At 40.7% G+C, this 20453-nt stretch overlaps 1 protein-coding gene and 1 long non-coding RNA gene across 3 annotated transcripts in view; both read left to right on the forward strand.

The window, feature by feature from the left end:
• Positions 1–1494: 1494 nt before the first annotated feature.
• Positions 1495–20453, forward strand: part of MCU (mitochondrial calcium uniporter) — a 201192-nt gene continuing 182233 nt past the window's right edge. The window contains exon 1 of the mRNA XM_035021482.1: positions 1495–1667. Within this exon, the coding sequence (XP_034877373.1) occupies positions 1521–1667 (147 nt within the window). The 5' untranslated portion in view covers positions 1495–1520. The remainder of the gene's footprint in view (positions 1668–20453) is intronic.
• Positions 8815–20453, forward strand: part of LOC118021526 — a 49548-nt gene continuing 37909 nt past the window's right edge. The window contains exons 1-3 of one of the 2 annotated variants that reach the window (XR_004682210.1): positions 8815–9040; positions 17958–18073; positions 18711–18759. This is a non-coding gene — a long non-coding RNA (uncharacterized LOC118021526). The remainder of the gene's footprint in view (positions 9041–17957; positions 18074–18710; positions 18760–20453) is intronic. The other variant, XR_004682209.1, reaches the window with a different exon arrangement.

Genomic DNA, 20453 nt, shown 5'->3' on the forward strand with positions numbered 1-20453 from the left:
TTGAGCTCTCAGGTTCCACTTGTTGCACAATAAATGCCTTTTGGGTGAGTGATGTAATATTCTCACCTGGAGAAGCCAATCATTTTACTGTTCTGGGGTGGGGTGGAAGGAAGTTCCACTTCATTATTTAGCAATTCTTGGCCAAGCAAATACCATTTCAGTTAAAGTTTAAAAACTGTTATTAGAACAAGTGATACAATAAAATTATATGTGTATTTTTGTTTGTTTCAACTTGATAACCTAAGGCTACACTACCAAGATGTTTCCCAAAATTTAGAGTAATACTTTAAAAAACAACAACACATTTTATTTATTTATTTGAGAGAGAGCATGAGCAGGGGTGGGGAGGGGCAGAGGGAAAGGGAGAAGAAGACTCCCCACCGAGTAGGGAGCCTGATGCAGGTGGGTTCTCCAGGGTCAATTCCACGACCCTAGGATCATGACCCAAGACTGACGCTTAAGCGACTAAGCCACCCAGGCGCCCCTAGAGTAATATTTTTAGCTGCTTACCAAACTGTTTTCCCGCTTTAGATTTTAAAAGAAGATGTGAGGACTAACTAGCTTATAATAACAGACAGCAAGGAAATCCTCTTCTAAGAAAATACTTTTTTTCCCACAGTCTTTAATGAGCTTTATGATCTTGTTTCTTGGGGGAAAGAAGTATTTTTCAAGAGAAAGCAATCAAGAATGATTCCAAAGTGTACCCTAATGACTAGTTTATTTAAAGTATGAAAATTCATTAAAATAACCTTTACATGACTTTTATTACATTACCAACATGTTCTGTTTCCATAGTTTAATAAGTGCACACAGGGTCAAAGATAGTAAGAAAATGATTTTTCCTTCTGGAGAGTGTAAGAGTATCAGTCTAAAAGGTGCTGTAAAAATGAATTGAGTATTTGAAATGTAATAGGTCTGTTAATTCACCCTAATGGCGTGTACTCATTCTGGGACTTTGATATCATAAGCATTCTATCCCTCCTATATTATGCTACATATCACGGTCATTAGATCACCCTTTGATGTAGGGTTAATTTCAGCATATCCAAATACCATCAGTTATGAATGATAACTCTGGGCGTGTCACTGAGAGTTCTAGCATCCCTACTTCAATGATTACTAATTTGGTACATATTTTGCCAACTTAGAACACTCACAAAGTACAAAGCTTAGCACAAATATGTTTCCCCAGTTACCCTTATCATAGCTCTATCCTTGGTGAAGATTAGCTGAATCGAATATGCCGTCTCTCTACTGCTGCTATTCTGAGGGGCTCGGATACCAATTACCGGTACCTTAGAATTTGCCCGTAATTGACTCTGTCCCACAATAGGTAACTCTGGAAGTGACAGGCAGCCTCAAGTGTGGTTCTCCCGCCTGTCGATTGGGCCTCGCAGGAAGCTCCGCCTCACCAACTCAGCCAAGGGCGGCAGTTGGCCCGGCGTCGGTGAGTGGCGGGTCTTGGCTCCGCCCCGGCCGTCCGCTGCGCTGCCTGGGTCGGCGCCGTTTCCAGTTGAGAGATGGCGGCCGCCGCAGGTAGATCGCTTCTGCTGCTCCTCTCCTCCCGGGGCGGCGGCGGGGGCGCCGGCGGCTGCGGAGCGCTGACTGCCGGCTGCTTCCCCGGGCTGAGCGTCAGCCGCCACCGGCAGCAGCAGCACCACCGGACGGTGAGCGAGCGCGCCCGGCGGCTCCGGGGAGGGCGGGGCGGCGCTGGCGTGTGGGAGCCGCCGGCGGGCAGGCCGCCGGGGCAGCGGGCGAGTTACCTCAACTCGCGGCCGCTCCCGAGCTTGCCGGGCACCGAGGAGCCGCCGTGCCCTTCAGGCGCCTGCGGCGGCGACCAGGAAGGGAAGGAGGGCGGAGGAAGCCGAGTGGAGGAGGAGGAGGGGCGATGGCGGGGATGTTCCCGCAGGACCCGGGGCACCAGGGCGGGGAAGGGACGGACTTGAACCTCTCCCTGACTAGCCCCCGATCTCGGTCCCTCCCTCCTTTTTTTTTTTTTTTTTTAACAGCTCTGCCCCATCGCTTGCGAACTGAGCCCCGTGCAAGTTGTCCCCTTTCCCTCCTCCTCCGGGCGGGTTGGGGTGTCCTGAGTTGCCGCGGCTGCCTGGTGTATGTCAGGAGAGTGGCAGTGCCATGCTTCTTGGGCACTGTCTCCGGAGAGCAGCCCAGGACCCCAGCGGGGCCGCTCCCTCGTCCTCTCTCGGCCCTTTGGGAACGGGCAAGAAGGATAATCAAACTTTATCCCCCTCCGTGACTTCCTGCGTGTGTGGGCATGGGGAACAGCCCCCTCGCGATGGATGCTGCATTGCTTCAGGAGGCAAGCTCCATCCCCTCAGGTCCTTAAAGGTCCTCGGTGGTCCTTTTGGAGAGCTGGCTTATCAGCTTGTTCACGCGTGCCTGAAGAAGGAAGGGTGGGCAGCGGGCGGAGGGGAAGTGAATATGGCAAGTTGTTCACAGAGTCAGGGATTTGGTGGTTGAATTAACCAGTTATTGCTGGATTTCATTGGCTGGCAACGAAGGAGATTTTCTGTTTGAACAGCCTTGGGATGTATTTGTGAGTGATTGTGAATTCTTTTTTCAGTTGCAAGAGATCAACTTGGCATGGAGTTCTTGACCTAACAAGTCAGCGGGTTCTCTTTCCTTGGACTTTCTAGACCCATTTATGTTGGTCTCTGGCCAACTGTGAGGGAAAGAGTGTAGATTTTATTTCCTAGGGCTAAGTTGTATAGTGTGGTAATGAGAGAATCACTGCAGACGGCCTGATAGAAGAAACTAGTACCTTTAGATCTCAACAAATACATCCACCTGTCTTAACCTGATCACACAGCTCTTGAGAGGAAGCTGAACTGGAGGTTTTCAGAGAGGATACCCCGAGACTGATTGACAACATGAAACCAAGTGTCTGAAAGAGCTATGAAAAGAACTAATGCTCTGTAAATGCAAGATGATATTATTATTAGTCACACGTATGGATCCTATCCTCATTCTTGTGAAGAAAATTTGTACTTCATATTTGGCATACTGACATATTGCTTTGCTGAAGCTCTTGGGTGAGAGCCGAGCTTTTCCACAGTTCAGTTTAGATTTGCATGTTTCAAAGCCTCCATTTATGTGTTTTGTTTTCCTAAAAACATAAAGCCACCCAGAAATCTGATGGCATTCCCCTCTCCCTCAAACTATTTAAAGACTTCCCAAGTTGTCTTTATCCCTGTATTTTGCTAATACGTCTTTTGACTTTGCACAGGTTTTAAGGCTATTTGGGTGTGGTATTCATTTAGCATTTTTAAATTTATGCCTTGTATATTTTCCACTATGCGAATCTGTCAGGCTGTGAGTGTCTTCCTTGTGTGGGTACTTCATGAAAGTGTTCTTCTGTGCTATTCTGGGGTGGGTAAAAGTGATGTGCTGAATTTGTAACTGAAAGCACAGTTAAAGAGAAGTGTTATTTCTGAAGGGCTGAAGTGTTATCATGGGAATGTTGACTTATAAATGAACTTAGAATTGTAGGATTTTGAAAAAAGTTGTACCTGATTATTTAAAATATGTAAACAGGTTTTTTTCTTTTTCTACAATTGCTCTGAAGCCATCCTGTATATAGCTGTCTCCATCTGTTATTCTATGATTCCTCACAAGACTCAATTTGAAAGGCATCTCTTAGGGATTTAACTCTTGACATTTTATGTCTGAAATTGAGGCCCAGAAAAGGGAGGGACTTGGCCAGGACTGCACAGCTAATATGCAACGGTTTTAGGATTCCCAGCCACCCCAGATATTCTGACCCCCTTATCGTGTTCTTTTCATTTTAAAGTGTGATTGCTCCTTCATAATCTCCTCCTTTTCAAAACTACTGTTTGTTAGGTAAGTATTGGTATTTTAAAGTCCCATGAATGGGAATTCTCCTGTAAGTAGATGTTGTTGGAGGCAGAGCTGTTGAATGAGGCAAATGTGGAGACGAACAGCTTGCTCTGATAAAGGTCCCTGGGAGACACTGAGGTTGAATCTTGCATAGGACACATTCTGTGCATGTGCGGCAGATGGCACTCTGCATTGGACTAGATCACAAGCCCAGCTTGTGCCGCTTTTGTTCTGCTGTAGTAGGTAGAGTAAATTAGAGCCGGGGGGACATAACCAATTATGGTGCTGGTTAATATTTTGCTTGAGAGGCATGCGTTTTGAAATCTTCTCCAAGTTTACAGAGTGAGTCCAAAGCAATACAGTTCAGCTCATGGGTAAATGTGGTTTCGAAGTTATTAAAACATAACTTGTCCCTTCCCCACCTTCCTCATTAAAAGAGCATACAACTGAGTAAATAGAAATAAAGGTGCAGGGGCTTATTCCATATTTTTAGCACTATCTAGCGTAATTTTTCCTTTCCTGTGTGAGGAGCCTGTTTATTGCTCCTCAGCTTGTGACTGTAACAAAGACTGATGTAAAATGTTTGCTGCATGCCTTTCTGTGTGGTTAGTGAAGGTGGCTGCTGTTTGCAAGGATGGTTCTTTGATGGGGAACTGCCTTTCATCGTGAGCTGGGCAATTGCTTTGCTAAATCAAACTGTCTCACCTCTGATTATGAGAGCCTGACTGTTAACATTTCCTAGTGGTCAACGGCTATGCTTACTAAATCTCTTACGTGTGTCATTGTACTGTTACAGTTTGTGGCCGTCCCTCTCTGTTTTACACATTATAGTTCTTTGGCAGTGATAGCATTTCAGTTTAACTTGACAATTTTAACAGTTAATATTACCTGACAGAGAGGCAAGTCCCAGTTCTTTAATTGGGTTTTCTCAGGGTCTGGCCGGTCTTACTTAGCCAGATCCATCCCAGCACAAATACTCCGGTGTACTTAAGCCAATGTTCCGTATATCTATACTAAATGTTTATGTAGTTCTTGCAACTGAATTTCAGTCTTAATCAGTCCTTTAACCTCTTAGGTCCGTTTCAGGTTAGAGACTGTGACCTAAAACTCACTTTACAGATGAGGAAACAGACCAAATGGCAACTGAGGGAAGTGGCTTATTAGGTTGTGTGTGGTTTATTACATCTAGGTTTAAAATTCCTTTTTTTTTTTTAAGATTTTATTTATTTATTTGACAGAGAGACAGCGACAGAGGGAACACAAGCAGAGGAGCGGGAGAGGGAGAAGCAGGCTTCCCGCTGAGCAAGGAGCCCAATGCGGGGCTCGATCCCAGGACCCTGGGATCATGACCTGAGCCGAAGGCAGACGCTTAACGACTGAGCCACCCAGGCGACCCTAGGTTTAAAATTCTTTAAATGGAGGTGGATTCAAGATGTTCTAGTCAGAAGCTTAATTTGTGTGATTCCTGGCTCTTGATCCCTCTCTATTGTTCTATTCTGTCTTATCTAATTTCCGATAGGATTTATTATTAGCAGGATACAGATCGACACTGACTTGTCTTGTTATCTAAATATTTCATTTGTGAGTGCCTTATCTTACAGGAGAGGTAGGGCAATATTGCATTTTTGTCTCTCATAGACTCCAACACAGTGCTAGCTGTATGGGTGACACTCAGATGTGCATTAATTGAATATGCACCTTTTTGTCTGCTTGCCAGTGAAAAGGTATGCTCATCAACTCCCCCCAGCCCCCTGTCCCCCAGTTTGACTTGTTTAATGACCTGTTACTTAAGTACCCACATTTGAGTAATTTAACTTTGGTATTGCCAGTGCTGTCTTTGATTGTATATATTATACTTCTTTATGGTAATATACCCACAGAATGGGTACCTTTGGATTAGCTCTGTGGTGGTACTTGCTTTCTGCCCAAAGCCCAGCAAAAGTATGATTAATACCCAGATTAATAGAAATATATGATTGAAACAGATTCTAGAGTTTTTGTTGTTTTAGTCTACTACAATACTAAGATTTTGATGGTTCTGGATAAATGTTTAGAGCAGACTTTTAAAATTACTGTTATTATTTTCTATTGAAATATAGTTGACACACAATGTTACATTGGTTCCAAGAGCAGACTTGTTTTTAAGGAAGCAACCATCCTTTTTTATTTTATTTTATTTTATTTGAGAGAGAGAGAGCATGCAAGTGAGAGAGAGCACGAGTGGGGGGGGAGGGGCAGAGAGAGAGGGAAAGTACACTCCCCGCTGAGCGGGGAACCCCATGTGGGACTCAGTCCCAGGACCTGGAGATCATGACCTGAGCCAAAGGCGGACACTTAATTCACTGAGCCAGCCAGGTGCCCCACAACCATTCTTTTATTTATCTTAAAATCGTGCTTATTTTGTACCCCACAAAATATTTGAGTAAATTTGGATTTATTCAACAGATTATGATTATTTGAACTTTTCTAAGTCCCAAGGGGCTCTGTTTTATGCTTTATGGAGCTCTACTCCAGGAGGAAATCGAAGTAGAGAATGCAGCATCAAGAATGGTGTAGATCAAAGATAACAACAAGGATCATTTTTGGTTTTGGGGCTGCCTCATGTTTGAAATCCAGAGTGGTCCTGGTCTTCTGCAGTAGCACTTCATTGATACCATTATCTGAATAACTGCAGAGATGTTGCTTTCATTTTTTAAAAGATTTATTTACTTATTTGAGAGAGAACGTGATGGAGGGGAGAGGGAGAAGGAATCCTTAAGCAGACTCCCCGCTGAGCTTGGAGCCTGACCCTGGGGCATGATCCCAGGATCCTAAGATCATGACCTGAGCCTAAATCAAGAGTTGGACACTTACTGACTGAGCCACCCAGGCGCCCCTCATTGCTTTTTTATATTCTAGCTTTGTGTCTCTATGGGTTTTCTTAAAAATTACTGTTTTTTGTTTTGTTTTGCTTTTTGTGATTAAGGACAACACTACCTTTTAAGATCTTGAGATAATCACTTAACATAAGGGAATCCTCTATTCTTTATTTGACTGATTAATGCCATATCATGGCTCATGAATATTTTACAATTACTGGAATAACATGTTATTAGGAAAACTAAGATGTTACCGTGGAGGACATGTACTTAAAAGAATTGTAGACTGGAGATCTCAAAAAGACCATAGGTTAAGGAACTAGGGCAAGAGTGGTGAATGGCTTTTTCCTTGGTAGCCCAGCAAGTTACTACAGAGCTGAAAATGGTTCCCCCATCTGCTGGCCTTTGCAGTCAGTTCTTTTCCTACGAAATTACACAATTGTGTGTTTTGTTTTACAAACAGTTAAGCAGAGGTGGGTTTTAAAAAGTGAACTGGGGGCATATTCTTTCAGTAAGTGCTTAAACTCAAACCCAATCTTGAATAATTACTCCCTGATTTAGGTCAAGCTTGATGACACATGTTAAAAAAAACTTGTCCTCTGCATGTTGAACATGCAAGAGAAACTGTCCATTTAATTATTTCAGTACACTTTGTTAAATGCAGTGAGAGAGCCTGTGTAACATGAGAGTTGACTTCAAGCAAAGTAATTTTAGTTAAGTTTAGTGAATTTTCGACCCATAAACTGTGTACAGGCTTAAATCTTTTGTTTATTTATATATTTTTTTATTTTTAAAGATTTTATTTATTTATTTGAGAGAGAGAGCATAAGCGGGGGTAGGGGGAAAGGGAGAAGGAGAAGCAGACTCCCCACTGAGCAGGGAGCCTGCAGTGGGGCTCAATCCCAGGACTCTGGGACCATGACCTGAGCCAAAGGCAGCTGCTTAACCGACTGAGCCACCCAGGCGACCCCAATCTTTTATTTTGATAAAAATATAACTTGGTAAATTACATCACCAGCTGGGTCTAATAGCATGCTAAAACTGAACTTTTTCTAATGCGGTTCTGGAAAAAACTGAAAATATGACATTGCATTTTGACATCTCTCTTAAAAATAAGAGCCCTTTCCAAAGGTTCTTTAAGGACATTGATAATATGTATTAATCAAAAGAGTGCGGTGTTCACCTCTTACACTTTGTTTCTGAAATTCTCAGTTTTTACTATGTGTTGTATACTTTATTGTTTGGGGAGCATTTGTAATGATCACCAGAGAATTGCTGAGGAATCCATTATGTGTATGAGGCTGTCCAGAGGATATTCTCCAATGTAGTCTTAAACTGTACTGCCTTATAGATTACAAGATCCTTTAGACTTCTTTTTTGCGTTCTAAGAGAGGCTACATTGTACATCTTATCTATAGTAAGTGGTGTTACAGGGTGTTTGAGTACTAATATCTCCTTTAAACTTTAGAGAAAGTTAATGTGACTGATTTTTTTGTCAAATAACAGGAGAGTAAATAGGTTAACTTGAACCACCTGACCCTACATAGAGGAGTAGATATAGAAGGAAGCATCTAAGATCTGAGGGCATTGTGTTACCTCATTTAATTCTCACCATAACCCTATGAGAGGCGTTATTACCCCAGTTTTATTAATGAGGACATTGAGGATGAGGTAGGTTCCTTTCTTCTTAAGTGTCATAAACTGTTTTAACGCTAGGGATACAATGATGGACAAGACAGATGCTTTGGAGGTGAAATTTAAGTCTAGGTTTGGTGGGATCCCAGTGTGGGGCCTCCTTCCCTTTTGTCTTCTCCTTCAGCCATGTTTCTTTCTCAAGCATCTACTGCAGTTTTCTTCCAAGAGATCTCACCATCTTTCTGACTACATTTCTTAAATCTCTTTCTCCACCCTCTCCTCCAGGTATTAGGTAGTAAGGGTCTAAGGTATTGCTTCCTTAGGATCTTTGTAACTTAGCTAAGGATTCTAGAAAGTCCCACCCATTATCGAGCATTGCTTCTATATCACTTTTATTTTTTATTTTTTTTTAAAGATTTTATTTATTTTTTAGAGAGCGAGCGGGAGAGAAACAGCATGAGAGGGGAGAGGGTCAGAGGGAGAAGCAGGCTCCCCGCTGAGCCGGGAGCCCGATGTGGGACTCGATCCCAGGACCCTGGGATCATGACCTGAGCCGAAGGCAGACGCTTAACCATCTGAGCCACCCAGGCGCCCTCTATATCACTTTTAAAACATTGTCTAGCGTACTCAACAACTCTTCAGGCAAAATACTTCCACCATTGTACAGATAAGAAATTGAAGACCTAGTAAGGGTAAGTAACCTGGAGTCATTCAGAAAATACCTGTTGAACTACTGTTTGTAACTTGCTGTGCTGGGAAAGAGAGATGCCTCTGAGGTGGTCCAAAGAGGTCACAGTTTGGCTGGGAGACACCAACAAGCAAGACTGTAACTGGTTATGCTCCCTCCCCCCCTCCCCATGGAGGTTCATTGGGAGCGTTTAGACCTACTCAAGAGAATTGGGGAAGGCTTCACAAGGGAGGCCTCACTGAAGCTGAAATAGGAGGAAATAAAATGTGTGGGGGACTGGAAAGGTGTAGTTCACATTCTAGATAGCACCAACATCTGACATGACAGTCTGAGGGAGGAAGATGATTTGAGAAACTGCCAGTCGTTTGTTATAACTGGAGTATGGGCAAGAATAGCCAGAGATTAGACTGGACAGTAGTAGTGATACCAATAATAACTAATATTAAGTGCACCACGTGTTATGTACTTTACATAGGTAATCTCACTTAATTTTTGTGACACCCTGTGGGTAGGTACTGTTACTATCCTCCTTTTATAGATAGTGAAACTGAGTTACCTCAGATTGGTTGCTTTGCCCAGGATCACAGCTGATAAGTGACACTCAGTAAATGACTTGCTCAGGATCACACAGCTGGGGCTGGCGTACCTGGCGCCAGTGCCTGTCTCTTAACTACTGTGCTCTGGTGAGGGAATCAGACTGTGAAGGGACTTGTGAAGGAGTTGGAATTTTATTATGTAGGTCAGTGTTTTTTTTTTTAAACTCAACCCACAGTATAAATACATTTTATATCATGACCCAGAATGTGCATGTGTGCGTAAAAGTAGGAAAAGTTTCACCCAACAGTTTTTTTACTATGTATGAGGCATACATAGTTTCTGTGCTATTTTGTTGAAGAAATACTGGTTGGGACCCATTTAAATTGATTCCACAATTTAAGCCACAGTTTGGAAAAAATACTGCTGGTCCATAGGTGAGTGTCTGAAGAATTTCAGTTAGGTGAATCACATGATCAGTTTGTGCTTTTTGGTAGGTTACAATAGCAGCTGTGTGAAGGCTGGATTGGAGAGGATGGGACCAGAAAAGTCAAGAGGCCAATAAGGGACATCTTAATGAACTAGGCAAAAGATGCCTGAATGATGACAGTAGCATTGGGAATAGAGAAAAGGAATAGAGAGAAGGCAGATTTAGGAAATAGAATTGATAGAACTTGACGATTGGACATGGACTATCACTCAGCTGGTACCAGGTAGAAAGGTAATTCATTTCAAGGGCTGTCTGATTCTCTTAATACTCAGGTGCTGAAACTTTGTTTCTGGACCTTCTCTGTGTGTTTCTTTTTACAGTCATGTTAAGTATGTTTCGTTGTTGTGATTGTTGTACCTCTACTTTTGTATATAAAAATGTGTTGACCTGGTTTAATGACTTTAAATTCGTATATCAGATGCCCACCTTATCCCCATTTTCCTGCCCCCCTCCCCTACCCCATACCATCAGAATCTGAAAGATTTGCACACCAGTATGGAAAAAGTTTACAAAGCATGATGAGCACTCAACAAATCTTTGTTGAAAGTGTGTGTTCTGTGTATTATACTCTTCCAAAGCAGAAACTCTTCACATTACGTTAATTAGAGGAATATTTTTGAGTAATTTCTTTTGACTTTGTTCTCTTTGACTTTCCACTTTTGTAATATTTGTTTACCTTTAGGGAATATTGAGCATTGTATGTATGATGGTCTTTTATATTTAAAACAAACAAACAAAAACCTAGCTATTCTTAAGCATGAAACCTTTTCTTAGTAAAATTTTAGCAACCTCCCTTTTCACATTAGAAATGAAGATACAAGATTCCTACTGCTTCTGCCACCCCAGTTTCTCAAGAGAAGTATCAAAAATAAAAACATGTAATGATCGAGAACGAGTTATATGGAGTGATTCTCTAGTATTTTAATTGACTTTATTGGATTGCTTTATTTAGAAAGCATATATTCTTTGGTCTTCTAGGTATTATAATACAAAGGTAAGTATTTATTTGATAACTTTGACAATTTTTAATTTTTAAAAATATTTATTTTATTTTATTTATTTATTTTTTAAAGATTTTATTTATTTATTTTGACAGAGAGAGAGACAGCAAGAGAGGGAACACAAGTGGGGGGGTGGGAAAGGGAGAAGCAGGCTTTCCGCAGAGCAGGGAGCCCGATGTGGGGCTCGATCCCAGGACCCTGGGATCATGACCTGAGCCGAAGGCAGACGCTTAACGACTGAGCCACCCAGGCGCCCCAAATATTTTATTTATTTTAGAGAAAGAGAGTGTGGGCAGGGGCACGCAAGTGAGCAGGAGGAGGGGCAGAGGCAGGGGGAGAGGGAGAGAATCTCAAGCAGACTCTGCGCTGAGCTCGGTCTCACAACCCTGAGATCATGACCTTAACTGAAATCAAGAGTCAGCCGATTAACCGACTGAGCCACCCAGGCACCCCAACTATGACAATTTTTAGAGCTGTTACAATATCTGCTTTGCCGGAAGAGATTGTATTTGTCATGTATGAGCCTTTTGAAATCTATGGGAGCAAAGAATTGTTGTATCATCAAAGAATTTTTTTGGTTTTCTGAGGTAGATAAAAGAAGAGATGGAAGTGGTGTGTGTGTGTTTCAATCACCAAAAGTAAGTAATTGAAGAGGATTAGGTGCCATGTGATACAATAGGAGTCTGAGTTCTGTTCATTTCTCTACTGTTAAGTTGCTGTTTGACCTTGGGCAAGTGACTTACCTCTTTGGTCTTAATGTTTTGGTCAGTTAAATAAGGATGCTTGATCAGATGAGCCTAAAGGGCTTTCTAATTCTAAGACGTATATCATTAATTTTTATGTTATTTCATGGTGGGGGTCTTGTATAAAATCATAAACCCAAGTATAATATATTTGCTTATTCTCACAAGGGTCAGGGGCTTGAAGTGAAGACAAATAGCTTCCATTTCCTTTTCAGGACAGTTTGCATAATTACTTCTGACATCTTGATAGACAATTTACCCTGCATTCCTCTGAAACAGTTCATTATGCCTTAGTCCCATCTTTCTCTTTTGTCTACTTTTTCCAGTCCAAACTACTGAGGGTATGGGGAATAGGTGAAGATATGGTAAGGAATCCAGAGTTGGAGAGAGGGGGGAGGGAAAGAAAAAAGCAGTTAATGTTGTAGTGCTGAGGTAAGATGGACTGTTTTGTTTTGTTTTTTCTCAATGATTTTATTTATTTATTTGTCAGAAAGAGATAGAGCACAAGCAGGGGGAGTGGCAGGCAGGGGAAGAAGCAGGGTACCTGCTGAGCAAGGAGCCCGATGCAGGACTCAGTCCCAGGACCCTGGGATCTGACCTGAGCCAACGGAAGACACTTAACTGACTGAGCCACTCAGGTGCCCCAAGATGGACTGTTCTAATAGTTTGTTAATTCTGAGTTGTGGCTTGCCAGTCTGAAACAGAAAATGTTTGTTTTCCTTTGTAATTACACTGCAGGAATTCTGAGTGTGAAAACCTCAGGTGATTAGTTGCCCATAGTAGTCTACTCTCCCAAATTCTGTGACCTGAGCCTAATAGTGTCAAGAACACACAGCCAGCGTTGGATAAATGAGAGTCAGTGAGTTAAAAAGCCCTAGAGACCATCGTCTAAATCCAACCCTGTGGATAATGCATCTGTAGATCATCTAGTTCTCTGTGCCTAGATAATACAGTGATAGGGATCATGGAAATGTGAAGAAGGAATTACTTTTCTTTGAATCAAGTAGCAGCAAATCATTTTTTTAAAATCAAATAACCTGATTTTATTTTTTATTTATTTATTTTTAAAATTTTATTTTATTATCTTATGTTAATCACCATACAATACATCATTAGTTTTTGATGTAGTGTTCCATGATTCATTGTTTTCATATAACACCCAGTGCTCCATGCAGTACGTGCCCTCCTTAATACCCATCACTGGGCTAACCCATCCCCCCACCCCCCTCCCCTCTAAAACCCTCAGTTTGTGTCTCAGAGTCCATAGGCTCTCATGGTTCATCTCTCCCTCCGATTCCCCCCCCTTCATTTTTCCCTTCCTTCTCCTAATGTCCACCATGCTATTCCTTATGTTCCACAAATAAGTGAAACCATATGATAATTGACTTTCTCTGCTTAACTTACTTCACTTAGCCTAATCTCCTCCAGTCCCATCCATGTTGATGTAAAAGTCTGGTATTCATCCTTTCTGATGGCTGAGTAATATTCCATTGTATATATGGACCACATCTTCTTTATCCATTCATCTGTTGAAGGGCAGCTCGGCTCTTTCCACAGTTTGGCTATTGTGGACATTGCTGCTATGAACATTGGGGTGCATATGGCTCTTCTTTTCACTACATCTGTGTCTTTGGGGTAAATACCCAGTAGTGCAATTGCTGGGTCATAGGGTAGCTCTATTTTTAAATTTTTGAGGAACCTCCACACTGTTTTCCGAAGTGGCTGTACCAACTTGCATTCCCACCAACAGTGTAAGAGGGTTCCCCTTTCTCGAACAACCTCTCCAACATTTGTTGTTTCTTGCCCTGTCAGTTTTTGCCATTCTAACTGGTGTAAGGTAAATCATTTAAAAAGAGTTCACAGATTATGCTGAAACAAGTAGGACTATAGAAAAAATCACTAAAAATAGTGATGGAAAAATATTGTAGTGCTTTTGTGTTATAAGTGATTTAAGAAATTGACACATGCATCTGCCTGGCAAGTATTTGGAGCAGGTAGAGGAGAAGAGGGAAGGGTGAAGGGCTGGACTGCAGAAGAGAGCTTTAAAGGAACTCTTTGAAAGAGGTGCTGCCAACTCTAGATTCCCTACATGTATATATTTCCAAAGATGACAGATTTTTGGAGGTGTTTATTTTGGAACTAATCTTCTGTATTTCCATTCTGCCCCCACTGTATCCTGTATCTTGCACTGCCAGAATTCTGCTAGCTGCGATGAAGCAGGGCTGTGGCAAGTGGCCAAGTGTGATAAAACCTATTTTTCATTTTAAAACAGAGTATGGATGTCAGAATACTTCAAAGAAGTATTTAAGGATAGATTGAATGGAGTAGGAGAAATAGTAAAAACCTAATGAGAAGATTGAAAGTTTCTGGTTTGCTTTTGATGGAATTACATTTATTTTGTAAACAGAAGAATACCAGCTTATGTCTGTCTCTGTCAGTTTCTCTCCTTCTTGCCCCTCTTTCTCTGATCTTTGCGTGCTGGTGCAAGGAGCTGCTGAATACACAGGAGAAATGAGTTTTCTGATCCCGAAGAGGTGGTAGTGATTTTTTGTTGTTGTTGTTTTGTTTTTATCTTTTGAGGGGATCCCAAGGGTATGCTCTATGTGAAAGTCTCATTACACATATGCATGTTAGTAATTCAGTTTTTTTTTTTTAAAGATTTTATTTATTTATTTGAGAGAGAGAGAATGAGGAGAGCACATGAGAGGGGGGAGGGTCAAAGGGAGAAGCAGACTCCCCGCCGAGCAGGGAGCCCGATGCGGGACTCGATCCCGGGACTCCAGGATCATGACCTGAGCCGAAGGCAGTCGCTTAACCAACTGAGCCACCCAGGTGCCCCAGTAATTCAGTTTTGTTTATTTCATTCTTGCTTTAACCATCTCCTCCAAAAATGAAATCTTTTCTTTTTTTCATTTCTGGCTCTGACTTAATCTTCAAAACAAAATGTTGTCTAAACGTTGTTGAGATGGTAAAACAATTGTAGCATAACATTACAGAATTTTGAAATATTCATTTATTAGATGGAAAATTGAACTGCAACCAGTACTTTAATTTTAATATCTCATTCTACATTGACATTTGATTCAGAATGAAATCAAGTTCCTCGCTTGGCCAAGTGCCACAAAGTTGGGTGAGCTTTAAATATCTAACGACTTGTTTTTAGTGATTGCTAGAGCTTTGAGCAGTAAAAAGGGGAAAATGGAAGGGAACTCTAGCAGATTGCCTAAAAAGAGTATTCTTGGTAAGATTAAAAGTAGAGACAAGCTGAGGTAGGCCCTGAGTTATGGATCTGAGTCACATCCAGCCAGCATCAGAAAGTAGCAGCATTAGTGGAAGAAAACCCAGGTCAGTCCTGACGAGGGTCTGTCAAAGCTCACCTGGAAAGGGCATTCCATCACCAGAGGGTTTCTTTGGGGGGTGGGGGTGGGGGGATGGGGTGGGTGTGGGATGGGTGTGGTGTATTCCTTCATAAGAAAATTACCTTGTATTCAGTTAAGCCGAACAAAGGGAAAAGTCTTTTGTTTTTAAAGTATGAAGTATGTCATGTCTATAAAAACAGGTATAATATTTATTTCTTTTAGCTTGAAAAATTAAACAGGACAACTATAATTGCTGCCCAAAATATCCTTCCTCAGTCTTATTTCTTGTCCTCTCTCCCAAAAGTACCATTCTTTCCAGTTTGGTACTTACCATTCCCATGCATGTGTTTATGCTTTTGTTTATCTGACTGTCAAAGTTACATAGTACTCTAAGTATGTTTTAACCTCACTTGGAAGATTTTACACTGTATGTAGTTAATGTAATTTGTTCTTTTTACTTAAATACTTTAAAAAAATATGTTGATACATGTAGTTCTAGCTTATTCATTTTTAACTGTTTTGTGGTGTTTCATTCTCTATTTCTCATATTTAACCATTCTCTTGTTGACTGAAAGTCTTTTTAGCTGAATATTTTGGAGGAACAGGAAAAAGGGAATTTATTTTATTTTAAAAGTTAGACTAGGAATGTTTTTTTTTTTTTTTTTTCCTTTTTTGGTGTGGAATGTCCTCATTTATCATATTCCTGGGAAAATCCTTTGTATTTCCGGAGAGAAGCAGGAGGAGAAGAATAATGTTTCATTACACAGATGAACGTGTCTTGTGCAAAATGCCCAACAGCATTTGCTCTAATACAGCAAGCTCATGCGGGATTGAGCTGCTACAGCAAAAACTTGTTTTGCTCTATAAAAATGCTCAGATTTTTGAAGTGCAGACAAGCTTGGAAGGAAACTTGTTGGCCTTTATTCATTGTTTCTTTTCTGTGTGTTTGGAATAATTTGCAGTTTGGGACTGCTTTCTTTTGTAAAAAGGACTTGTGCCTTAAATGGTAAAAAGACTGTTCTTGAATGGTGTCATGGTTTTATGGAGCAAAGGAAAAACAAGGTCTAGGAATGAGGGGGAAAGTACTTTTTGAGGGAGATAGTTGATGTGAAATAAGTATTTGTTTTAATAATAAACCTTATATATACATTTGCCATTGAGTATTCTTTACTTTGTAGTCATTATTTTAGAAAGGCAATCTCTGATTAATTGTTTTTCTTCCCCATTTCATGCAATTGTCTTTTATTTGCAACATTTTTGATAATGGTTTGGATAGTGTTGCAGAATACACAGTACAGAACTCCGTTCAGGTTGTCCCTCCAAATGATTTGCTCTTGTGCTTTAACCAGAAATACTGATGCAGCAAGGGAAACACTAATACATGGGATGCTTTCCAGGGACTCTAGCTAAGGCAAACACAAGCCAAAATTCAGAAGAATATGTGAGCTAGGCACACAAGATGTAGTCTGGCCAAATATGCTATTAACAGTGAATATCCCGTTCAAATTAAATTAATTGAGGCCTGGACAATTTGAATCATCAGACTGTCTGTTAAAAAGGTGACCCAACTTTAAGCATTTTAGAATTAGGGAATAGTGCAAGAATAGTTTTTTGGCTAAAACTTATTTACAATGAAAAATTATCTTTGCTTTTTCTTATTGGAGAGATTCTAATGCCTCAAGAATGATTAAATTCAATTGCCTGTTTGTTTCTTCCATTCTGGTTCTGAGGGAAAGGATGCTGAAAGGACCTGCAAGTAAAAGAGATAATGAAAAAAAAAATTTTTTTTTTGAGGGGGGGTTGGCATGATTAGATGGAAGAGAGAGTATTGAGAATTAAGAATTGAGAATTAACTGATTATTAAGAATGATTTTTGTTTTTTGACTATTGCTGCTTTTCTTGCAAGTCGCTATTTTTTTATTCACAAATTATTTTACCCACAAATAGTGTGGGCATTATGAGAGGAGGTGGTGGTACATGAACAGGCTCTTTTTAAAATTGTTGTTCTGGAAAAAAAATTGTTATTGGTCTGGGTTTTGAGTGATCTCTGATTAAATTTGCCAAGAGTCAAGCATTTTGAAACAGAACTCCTAAATCAGAGGGTTGTGGGGCTAGGTAAACAACTTAGTTTTGTAAATTTGCTTCTGAAACTAGTGAAAGTTCTGAATGAATCTGGATAAGCTGAGACTTCTATTGCCAGGCTCCCCTTCAGTTTTAAAATTTTTTTTCTTGTTTAAGAAAAAGTGCGGGGGATGCCTGGCTGGCTCAGTTGGTAGAGCATGCAACTCTTGATTTTGGGGTTGTAAGTTCACCCATTGGGTGAAGAGATTACTTAAAAAAAATCTTAAAAAAACTATTTCTTCTTCCCTCATTGTTTACTAGCATTCCGTTTTTTTTAAATGCTAGAAGCATAGAGAAGAGTGAAAAAAATTTCACTTCTTTAAAACTATTTTTAAAAATATTGGTCTATGAATTGTTGCTTTAGATTCTCTACTTCTACATCTGTATGAGCTTACCGGGTGGTTATCAAAGATTCAGTACTTTCTCTGGAAAAAAATGTATATTTGAGAGTTTCTCATAACCTTCTGGATTTATTCTAGATTATAGCTAAAATTCTTTCAAAAGCGCCCTCTTGTCCTAAAGGTCACTTGTAATGACTAGAAGCTAAGAGTGACCTAAACAACATCTTTTCAAACTTTCTTTTCTTTGTTGTCATATGCTGAGGTATCCATGTCAGCAGGCTCAGGAGAGCCTTTACCTTTGACATTGACATTACTTTTTTCTATTCTTTTAGGTCTTTCACTACCATTTCTACAGTGGTTGACAAGATACCGTTTCTTCCTCACTCACCATGTACCATGCCAGTGACATCTTAGCTGCTAGAGTGTGGAGCTGGCCTGTGGGAGTCAAGTAAGTGCCTTTTTTACTATTTGGCATGGTTTTTGCTTACTTTGCAAAGCCATGTAGAGGAACTTCTTAAGATTAGTTTTTAAAAAGGCACTTGCTTGATCCTTGTGGGCTGGCTCTTTGCTCCAGCCTGCTATTGAACATCTGGTAGCCAACATGGGGCTGAATTTAGCAAGGTGACTATCACAGAATGGAACATTTTTATTAGGATAAACCCTAAGAGATGATAAATCTGATCTTGGCCTAATTAGCCCATTTATGTTGATGAGCAACCCCTGTTCTATCCCAGAGTAAATCAGAACTTCTGTGTTAGCTCAAACAGTTAGTCTGGCCTTCTGAAATTTAACAGGTTATGAATGACCAAGGGTCTGCTGGTCTAAAACAACTGGGTTGCATGGAAACAGAACAGCTCTCCCAGGAAAGTCGATGACGTTGACACTTACTTGAATTAATTTAGCTTAATATATAGAAGTGATGATTGGCATTAATCAGGTTTGGGTTTCTGTTATTGCTAAAGTTGCTAAAACCTGGTATTTTACTTTTGCAGGTCACCTTGTAAATTTTGCCTATATAAATTAACACATCCTCTGTTATGTCATAACAACCATGTAAGGGAGAGTGTTTTCCTGCTCTGTCTTAGGTATTGGTGATGTGACCTCTTCACGCAGGGGAATCTTGAACATTTTCAGGTATGTGAAGATCATGATTCATAAATATTTTGTCCCTGCAGACAAAACAGAGTTTATATCAGTGTGAACTCATGATGTGGTTTTACAAAATCTATCTTGCCAGTTGATTTTTCTCCCCTTGGTATTAGAAGAGGGATTGGCAAATTACAGCTAAGACCATTTGTTTTTTTGAATAAAGTTTTGTTGGAAAACACACCCATTCTTTTACACATTGTCTGTGGCTGCTTTTGCACTACAGTAGCAGAGTTGAGTTGTTGTGACAGAGACCATATGATTCACAAAGCCTAAACTATCTGTATTTTTGTTTATTTTTTTTAAATTTTTAAAATTTTTTTTTATTTTTTATTTTTTTAAAGATTTTATTTATTTATTTGACAGAGAGAGAGACAGTGAGAGCAGGAACGCAAGCAGGGGGAGTGGGAGAGGGAGAAGCAGGCCTCCCGCCCAACAGGGAGCCCGATGTGGGACTCCATCCCAGGACCCTGGGATCATGACCTGAGCCGAAGGCAGACGCTTAACGACTGAGCCACCCAGGCGCCCCTGTTTATTTTTTTTTTAAGATTTATTTATTTGAGAGAGAAAGAGAGTGTGTGCAAGTTGGGGGAGGGGCAAGGGTAGAGAGAATCCTCAAGCAGACTCTCCTCTGAGTATGGAGCCAGTCATGGGGCTCCATCTTATAACCCTGAGATCATGACCTGAGCTGAAACCAAGAGTCAGATGCTCAGCCAACTGAGCCATCTGAGTGCCCCAGACTATCTGGCTTCTTAAGAAAAAGTGTGCCAACTCCTTCTATAGAAGAACCAAACTTAAGGTTGTATTTATTTATTTATTTATTTATTTATTTATTTATTAAAAGATTTTATTTATTTATTTGATAGAGAGAGAGACAGTGAGAGAGGGAACATAAGCAGGGGGAGTGGGAGAGGGAGAAGCAGGCCTCCCGCTGAGCAGGGAGCCTGATGCGGGGCTCGATCCCAGGACTCTGGGATCATGACCCGAGCCGAAGGCAGACGCCCAACGACTGAGCCACCCAGGCGCCCCTTAAGGTTGTATTTAGATATAAACTTGCTGGAACCACAGGTGAATTCAAATAGTCTTCTAAAGAGAAAGTCAAGACCTGTGTCATAATGCTGACTACCAAGTAAATATTTGCAATGTATATGGTGGTGGGATTACTAATACAAGGTTAATGGAATGGAAAGCTATGATGCTGTTCAACTTCTTTTCTTTCACTCATTATATCCCCCCCCACCCTCCATCCCCTGGTAGAAATAAACATTCATTCCATGACAGGATATTATTTTTCTTTCTAGATGCTTTAAAAATTTTATAGAACAGATAAGGATAAAAGAATTAACTAGGATATCTGGCATAACAAGAAGTGGTAACTGAAGGACCTCTTGATTCATGGAACAAATACTAGAGTTAAAATGGACTTGAGATCATGGAAATGGAAGATCAGAGATGTTCAGGGAAATGTTCGAGGATCACAGAGGTAATGAGTGGTGGAACTGAAACTAGAAGCTGGGTCTCTTGCCTCCTTGCCCAGGGTTCCTTCCACTAGGTCGCATACCGTTTTAGGGCTACTTGTTTTCCCTACTAGCTCTAAGGCACAGCCTTTTTCCTATTCCCTCTGAAGTAAAAGCAAAGACTCAATGACTTAAACCACAAAGATATGATTTATTGGAGAATTG

This window comes from Mirounga leonina, unplaced genomic scaffold (genome assembly GCF_011800145.1).
Source record: "Mirounga leonina isolate KUSES-001 unplaced genomic scaffold, KU_Mleo_1.0 Mir_114, whole genome shotgun sequence".
Lineage (NCBI taxonomy): Eukaryota > Metazoa > Chordata > Mammalia > Carnivora > Phocidae > Mirounga > Mirounga leonina.